General features: G+C 33.1%; 1 protein-coding gene and 1 non-coding gene across 2 annotated transcripts; one reads left to right on the top strand and one right to left on the bottom strand.

Annotated features, from left to right (window-relative positions):
- Positions 1-2,622: 2,622 nt before the first annotated feature.
- LOC114195265 (glycosyltransferase-like At2g41451) lies at positions 2,623-8,435 on the bottom strand. Its single transcript, XM_028085674.1, has 11 exons — positions 7,944-8,435; positions 7,671-7,820; positions 7,511-7,563; positions 6,277-6,385; positions 6,039-6,173; positions 5,868-5,912; positions 4,660-4,847; positions 4,170-4,311; positions 3,661-3,707; positions 3,459-3,546; positions 2,623-3,355 (listed from the first exon to the last, which is right to left on the bottom strand). Exons 1-11 carry the CDS (start codon positions 8,256-8,258, stop codon positions 3,077-3,079), a joined length of 1,551 nt encoding a protein of 516 aa, XP_027941475.1. The 5' UTR covers positions 8,259-8,435; the 3' UTR covers positions 2,623-3,076.
- A 136-nt stretch (positions 8,436-8,571) lies between these two features.
- Positions 8,572-8,645, top strand: TRNAN-GUU. Its single transcript has one exon. It is a non-coding gene; the product is annotated as a tRNA-Asn (tRNA).
- The last annotated feature ends 250 nt before the right edge of the window (positions 8,646-8,895 follow it).

The raw sequence follows: 8,895 nt of genomic DNA, 5'->3' as shown, positions 1-8,895 counted from the left end.
TAGAATCCCTGCATAGTAATTAAAAATCTAGTGACCACGTCATCACTACATACAAGTCATATTTTCCTATGGTTCAATCAAACTAATAAATAGCTTTCCTTACTTGTAATATTTTATATCAATTAAATCTCTAGCTCTAGTATGAACTTCCTCATCTAAGAACTTAAAATAAGGTACACAAATATAATCAAATTTTAATGTATGGTAAAAGAAATTAAGATTATCACTTTTCTCTATTGATCCCACCAAATTGATGAAAAAATTATACGAAAAGTAAAAGAAAAAATAATCTATAAAATAATTAGAAAGTTTGAAAATGTATCAAATATAAATAGTTCTTAGCTACAATGAATTTTAAAGAGATACGGAAAACAAGGAAAAGAGAAATGTGACATTACTTTTTTTTTCTTTATTAAATTTTTTCTAATGCATACAACATTTGAAGTTAAAACTCCCTATCCATTCCATTCCTTCTATACAAATCAATGGAATTTAATTTATTTGATACATATAATATAATATAAAATAAAAGTATAATTAATACAAAAATAATTAAACTAAATTATTTTTATCATATAAAAACATCCAAAAAGTTAAAATTATATTAAGATGGATTTTAATTAGATTGCTTTTATTTACGTTTTATTTTATGAATAACAACTAAAATAGCATTTAGTTAAAACACAATTGTTAGAATAAAGTTACTCATAATAATTTATTTAAAATGATAATTTACGAAATAAAAAGAGATACACATAAAAGCTAAATTTTTATTAAGTTATTTATATTATATTAGTATACATCTAACATTTTTTCACTTTAATTAAAATTCATTTCAAAACAAATTATCTTAATTAATGCATACAAATGTTTTTATTTTTACGGAACTTCATCCCTTAATCTTTAGTTATGTGTATTGAAATTGGTTGTTGGTTCTCAATGGCATTGTACTTTCCCTCTATCAAGATATAGGTTGAAACAACTATGTGTTTCTAGGACTTTAATTGAGATTCATATAATGAGAAACCAAAGCATCGCTAAATATTTCAAAATTGGAATACTTAGGACTAAAATTTAGAGATGTTCACATTAGGCATCCTAAAGTGACGTTTCAAAGCGGTTATAGTAAAATCATGAATCTGCTTGGTGTTCGTATGCTTAAGAAAGAAAAAACCTTAGATTGGTGTAATTAATCCAATCTGAGGAAATTAATGGAGCAAAAACAAGTTTTCTAGAAAAAGGTAAGGAAAGAGTAGTTACAAAAATTGTTCTTATACCGTAATTTTAGAATCCTATATTTTCTATTTTCCAAATCATTGCCCCTCTTGTTCATGTATTTCATCTTGTGGAAGGAAAAGCAAAAGAAACAATGAGTTATATATAATAGAGAAGGTTAAGGAAATAATAGTGAAAATCTTCAATAACAATGAAAGTAAAGACCAACAAGTATTTCTATTATTCCAACCTGGAAATAAAAAATGATTTTGGAGGTTATCAATGGGGAAAAGCGCTTGCATCAACTGGTTAGATTGCCAAAGAATAAAGGAAAATTACAGTTTCAATTAAGATATTTAAACATTTTCATAGAAACTATTGTAAGTGTTATAACACAACTTCAAACCTGTAAAAAGCTAACATTCAAGATTTTAAGCTATATTTTTCTATTATTATTTTATTTTATTTTATTTTATTTGTGATGATCTCTCACTCTTAATTGGACAATTGTTTATGAAGTGCTGAAAAAGCAAAATCTTTTACAGGAAAAACAAACAATAAAAGAAAGAGGTGTGTATATGTTTGTTATTGAATCTAAGTACTCTTTTTGGAAAGGTTTAGATATAACTTCTTGAAAAAGTTTAGATATAACTTCAATCCAAGGGAAGATTCAACGAGAGGTTTGATAGCTTTGATTCTAAATTTAAGAAATTACTTAACTCTGACAATATTTTTCTTTGAAGGGGATGAGAAGGAATATACTTTATTAGATAGAATTGAAGATAATTATATTAGTATCAAAGAAGAATTAGATAAATAAAAATTTAGAACATTTACATTATGTTTTATTGTTATTTTAAAATTAGTCATATTTTTTATTTTATGTTATTTGAAGTTTTTGACATTAAATATACTGTTTTTTTTTTAATTTTACTATTTTTTTATATTATACTTGTATTTCTACATTTTGTCAATTGTCTATAACGTATTTTCCCGATTTCCATTAACACTGGTTCAAAACTAATGCTTCACGCAAAAATTGACTTCAACTTTATTAGTTTGAATGGTATAGTTATAGGACAAGTGGCGAAAGACTTCTAGTTCTTTCCTAAAAGTGAAAGTGAAAAAGAAATAAAAGAGGAAGTTGTATTTTTTTATCCTAATGAAACTAAGACGTATCATCTTTTCAACTTTATGTCATGCTACCAAACAGTCGTAAATCAAACCCATACATAATGTTCCCTTTCATTCTAATCTATCTATAAAACTGATACCAAATATACAAATCACATTTTAGTACCCTTAAAGTTCTAACAACCTTTTTCATCCACTACACAGAATCCCTATGGATGAACAACAGCACCAAAAAATTAAAAAAATGGGCAATACAAACAATAGTGAATGATATAACGCATGAAAAATTGGCAAAATAACATTTTTCATTGGATGTACCATTTCTACTTCCAACATGGAAAAAATCTTAACCTGTGTATATTACTGTCTCTCTCAATGTGTATAGAAAAATACAAACAGCCTCGATTTTCCATTACAATGGCAGCCAAATCTGCTGAAATGACTCTAAAAATAGGAGGGGGTGAAAGAAATAAAAACAGATTAGAGGTAAAAAAGAATAATTTAAAGTGTTAGCAAAATCTGCTTTGTATGATTTCTACACTAAGGCTACGATCTATACCTGAAATTTACATAAGCGCTTGGGTAATGATCGGGAAAAACCCCATGAAGCCAAAAAAACTGGAATGCCCGTCATGACAGCCAGAAGAGCTTCTATCATTGTCTTTTTTTCCTCACAATTCACGTAACTTTCTGTTCAAAATAATTTCTGGCCATGGCAAGGAGTCAGTCAAAAAATTGAGTCAGTATGATCGTAGCTTGGTGGAGACAACGGTGGGATTGCAGATGGGAGTGAATCATCTATAACTTTCAAAATTCTTCTTGCAGTTGCTAGGGATAACCTGCCGGCATCAATTTTTCTAGTAGAAAACATATCTGATCTGGAATTCCTGGTTGAATTGCTACTGTCAACAGATTTTAAAAACTTCTCTTTTGATAAATTTGTTTGAGCAGCTTTTGCAATCACAGAGCTAAACACACCAGATTCCCTCAAACTTTGAATAATAACCTGCAAAGATAAGTTTTGGGTGGAAAGATGAAGACTGTTTCTGACAACTATGTAAATTGTTTGGAGAGAGACCAGAAAGCAAATTCCATGTATGTGAACTTACCATGGGAGCATAAATACGAGTCAGGATGCCTTTCCTCATAAGTCTCATGTTAAGTGCTTTATCAGTCCAGACAATGCGTTCACGATACCTACGTGAAAGAAAAGACCCATTTAACAACAAATAGTTCAGCTGCTTAAATACCCTGAACCCCCCCAAGTAATAGTAAGATCAATACTTTAGTAATTATCATGTAACTACTTACCATTGAAGCATTTCTTCCTCAGTTGCAGTGGAAGCAATTATGAATGCCTAAACAGAAGAGTTGTGTCAGATTAAAAAAACATAACATCGATACAGTGTCAACCCACACAGGCCAACAAGCTAGGAAGTAAAGAACAAAAACATAACGAAAAAACAACTACTCAAGTCATTAGGCAAGCCACCAAGAAAAAATAAAAAAGGATAAAAAGGACGGAAGGGTATTTCTGATTCACAAGACTAGTGAACAACAAAAGAACTATTTTTCTCTGAGAAAACTCAGCGGGGAATGTCACAAAATCATGGAAAAAAGTTACAACAAAACGAGAGTTCTGGTCTAGATTCAACTCAGAAACCTTTGTGTGGCCTTAGAAAAACATCAAATTGACAAACCCATAAGATAATCTTTGGAATATAAGAATGTAATTGCAACTAATAATTTACTTTACCTAGAAAAAACTGGTAAAATTTATTTATAACTACAATGCACTAGGCGTGTAATCGGCAACTTACAGATCTATCAAAATCCAACATGAAGCATCTTTTAACATCTTCTTTAGTAGGCTTGCAGCCACACCTATCACGTCTTGAAGTCAAATCAGAAAATTTGGTGTAGGTATAATGCAGAACAGCAGCTTCTTCCAATTTTATCTCACTGAAGAAAGGTTTGGCATACAGATCAGTATCAAGAAGAAAAAGAAAAGTCAGCAATACATTCACAAGGAAATACTTTCAGCACACTATGATTGTATGAAATTTATTTGAGATGAGACCTACCAAAACAATTTAAAATAAGCTCGAAATAATTATAGGTAAGACGATTCAATTTTTTTATGATTAACCTTTCAGCTTGTAAAGTAGACTTAATAGAGTCCAAAACAAATACAGATTCAGTAATAAGTACCCTTAACAATGAAATCATGTTGGTAGTGAAAATGAATACGTATGCACATGTCTTATATAATACACACTCATAAATTAATGACAGGCAGGATCAACGTACTTGGGTGTTTTCATATAGTTGTGCCATCTGTGGGCACCATTAGGACGGAGATGATCCTGAATCCTGGCAGCTGATTTCCCATTTCCATAAGTAAGAAAATAGTTTGGATTGCCACGGGTTGATTCTTTGTAATTTCCAAAATATACATCCTTTGGAAGATGGTCGTAGTTCTTCTTGAACATTGAAACCTATGATAACATGCAAGCTAAATGTATCAACAACACACTTGATATCGAAAAGGATAAAGAAGTTTGTACAGAGAACAACATTAGCAAAAAGACTACAAGACATGGTAAAAATCTGGAACTGTAACAATAGCTTTTTACCAATACATGTTTTTCTTTTTTTTTATTTAATTAAAAAGAACGCCTTTGGAAATTGCTAGTGTGCAACAGTCACATCACAAGTCTGTCAATAACATACCTATAACCCATCAAATACTACCAAATGATATGAAAGTGCATGCAAATTGGATTGGGTTTATGTTTGTATACTTTTGTATTAGTGTAATGTAGACCCTGCTTACCAAATTACTTGGATAATTTTTTTCTTAAGGACATTTAAGAGAGAATATGAAAATTTTAAAAACTTCTTTACTTCTTAATTTAATAAAAGCAATAATCATATCAATTCAATACTTCTTTATTTGATACTAGACATCAAAGTTAAAATGACGGTTAAATCAAAGTCCAAGTTGAAACACGGTATGATTTGCAGATAAAACTACAATACACACACAATATGTATATATATGTGTGTATGTGTGTCTGTGTGTGTATAACACTGTCATTTAGGGTTCATTAAGTTGTCAATTAGGTCATTTCCTTTTTCTGACCAGCTAGATGCAAGCAAAGTTATGAGGGGAACAGAAGTTAGAAATGCAGAGCACATGATTTGTGTCATTTTCTTCAATTTTAGAAGCGAAAAGCACCATTCCACCCATACCCAACAACCCATGGAGCAGCAGCGTGCCATGCCAAAACTTACACACCATAATCATGTGATGCAGCCAAAAATCTTGATTCATACACAATTCCAAAACGATTCTGGTGATCACTATGAAATTCATGCCCAAAAAAGATACAATCTCCAATTCGCATCACTAGCAGATGGAAACACATTGTGTTGACTGTATCACATTTAGATTTAAATATAGGTGATACTAACTACATTGGTTTAAAACTTAGGTAAGCTAATTAAACAAATACCTCACTGAAAGGCTCCTTGATATCATCTCGCTCCACGCTGCTTTCCTGGAACAAATAACATTTCATAACCAAGATTAAAATTATCAAAGAATATCAAAAGGGCAAAAAGAATACAGTTCGATCAACTATATCAAATAGTAAAGTCAGGATCAAAAAAATTCCTGGACTCACATAATTAGGAAAAATGACCATATCAACATTTCCAGGCACGTCAGCTAATAACTGTCTTAAAGAGTACTCTGGGGTTCCTGCTGGATGCATCAGCTCATCCGTGTCCAGATGGATGATCCAATCCATTCCAGAATCCTAAAGAGAAAAATAATATCATCCAGAAAAAAAATAAATAAATAAACTACAAAACTGAAGGTATGATAATGATTAATACAATAAAAGAAATCACAACCCATACCCTTGCCATGACAATAGCCATTTCCATATTCAAAGATTGCTTCACAAACAACTCATAGTTACATGGTTTGTAGAAGAAGCTTGCCAACCAAGTCTCATTCCATATTCGGCTGAAATAATAGATAACAGACATTAGAAATACGCAAATAAGGAACAAATCGTTGTATTAAACTTTAGCATGTAATTTTAAAATCCAGAAACTCCATACAGCTAAAAAACTTGTGAAGACTATTGGAAACTACTGATCTTAATATCTTACACTGTGAGTGAAATAAGAATCCCCCAATAATGAATTTTATATTTAAACCAACCCCATCACTTTAAGGTGTTCAGTACTTCATCTTATACGTGTAAGTCATATCATAATTCATTATCCATTATTTTATATAAAAGAGAGCAAGATTCAGAATACTTGGCTTCCACTAGTGCTAGGATGTTCTTCACAACTAAAACCCACTGAAGGGTAAACTAGACAATTCATAAAAAAGGTTTCATGTCTGAGAATTACACGATAACAAATATGGGAATATTATGACAAACAAAAATAAAAGCAATAGAGCACTTGACCAATCAAGCCTTGATCTGGGATCGAAGAATCATTTGATCGAAAGAGTTTAACTGTTTTAGCCATGATTTAACTGTTCAATGCTGGATTTCATAACAAAGGATAAAATAGGAAAGAATTTCTATGTGGATCAGAACCTTGGTGACGTCAATCTTTTCATATGCCAGCAAGATCTTCCAAGAGAAGCATTTGATCATATACATATTCTGAATCCCATCGTGTCCCCAAATAGGCATACATTTAGATTTAGATAAAAAAAAAAACAAGCCAGAACAAAATTTCTAAAAGATACAATAACTATTGCAATCCACAACAGAAACAGTGATATAGTGGATAACTTAAGCTCAACCCTCTACCAAAGATCTCCATCAACAAACTAACCACAAATCTACAAAATAATTTAAACAAAAAGCCACCACCAAAGATCCGTATCAACAAACTATACACAGACCAGATCCAGATCACATCTCGAACTTCAAACTCAGAAAAAACATACCACCAGCACAGACGTGCAATAAAACAGTCAACACCATCTAAACAAAAGAAAAGAAAAAAAAAGCATTCAAAACCACGCGCAACAAGTTCGTTTGAAAAAACTCTCACCACTCAAACAGTAAAAGAAAAACTTTTTCAATCCAAAAAAAGTCTCGAAGTGAAACAAAACAAATACCTTTTAGCTTGCTGCTCCTCCAACTCCCTCGTTCTAAACACAACCTTCACCCCCTGATTCAAAAAAACAAAAACACGTTTCAAATTCCAATCAAAGATCCAAAAAAAAAAAAAACGACAGTAATCCCAGGATAACAATAAATAAAAAAATGCTAACTCACGGGAATGCTCTCTAAAACCCTAGTGACATTAGGCGACGCAGCCTTCCCTTCGACGAAGAGGAGGAAGCTGGAGACTCCGATAACCTTGTGGTAGAAGATCCACGGCAGCGTCTGCTCCAGCCCCGCGGAGGTGCTGGTGGTGACACATATCTGAACGAATTCCAAAAATTAAAAGAGTCAACAAGGGAGAATCAGAAATCCGAAATTCGCAAAAGAACGATGATAATGATGACGGTAGTGGTAACACGAAGGGTTTATGATAGGGTAGGGGACCTTGGGCGAGAGGTGGGGGGAGAAATCAAAGTTCCAGTCACGGAAGTAGGGGAAAGAGGGGTTGAGAGATTGGGAGAGAGGGTTGGCACAATCGGAGGTGCGGCGAGAGGGAGTGGAATCGGCGAAGGACATGCCGGGAAACTGGGGTTGATCGGGTGACCAGCGGGTGAGGGGGTCGGTGAGACCGCCGCGCCATTGGAGGACGAAAGCCATGGAGGCGAGGGTGAGCGGGAGGAGAGTGAGGAGGAGGAGGAGGCGCGAGGAGGAGGGTGGTGGTTGGTGCTGGAATTGTCTGTGGGAGAGTGCACCCGCCATCGGTGGAACTGCGAGGGATCAAAGTGTTGGAAGGTTCATGTGATGTGATGCGATGCGATGAGATTAGAATGTTGTTGTTTATATATTGTTTGGTTTGGTTGGGTGTGTCTGTAAGAGTGTGGTGAGAGGAATGGAAGAGAAAAGGAGAAAAGAAAAAAAATGAGAGAGACGACTCACTCGAAACTGAAATACACGTTAGGAATAACAACAGCTGAAAGGAGCCGTTTTGTCGTTACCATTCTCGTTTCTCTAACCATTTTTTTTCACAGTTTTTACTTTATTAAATAACATTTTAAGACATTAAAAATTAAAAGCTGGAATAGCTCAGTTGGTTAGAGCGTGTGGCTGTTAACCACAAGGTCGGAGGTTCAAGCCCTCCTTCTAGCGTTTTTTTCTTTTTTTTTCCTATTTTTTAGCTTTTTGTTTTTTTATTAGTTTTTGTGTTTATGACAGGTTTGAAAGTTGAAAGGGATTGAAATATTGTGATGGGAATGATGGGTAACTTTCATCTTTTGTATTGAGATTTGGTTAGAGGGTGAATTGAAATTGGATGTGGCATCTTTCTATTTTGGTTTTATTAATTAATGTAGTTGCCTTCTTAGTGGGGGAAATTAAAAGGGAGATGGTGTTGTATAGT

Source organism: Vigna unguiculata, chromosome 1, assembly GCF_004118075.2.
Source record: "Vigna unguiculata cultivar IT97K-499-35 chromosome 1, ASM411807v1, whole genome shotgun sequence".
NCBI classification, from domain to species: Eukaryota; Viridiplantae; Streptophyta; class Magnoliopsida; order Fabales; family Fabaceae; genus Vigna; species Vigna unguiculata.
This window is presented reverse-complemented; position numbering and strand designations above follow the sequence as displayed.

Bases quoted from the DNA above. Each gene is read 5' to 3' on its own strand.
- LOC114195265 (XM_028085674.1), bottom strand. From the start codon at position 8,258: ATGGCGGGTGCACTCTCCCACAGACAATTCCAGCACCAACCACCACCC. The intron at 7,564-7,670 runs GTGAGTTAGCAT...TTTTTGAATCAG, and splicing joins GGGTTTTAGAGAGCATTCCC to GGGGTGAAGGTTGTGTTTAG. The intron at 3,356-3,458 runs GTAAGTTCACAT...TTATCTTTGCAG, and splicing joins CTCGTATTTATGCTCCCATG to GTTATTATTCAAAGTTTGAG.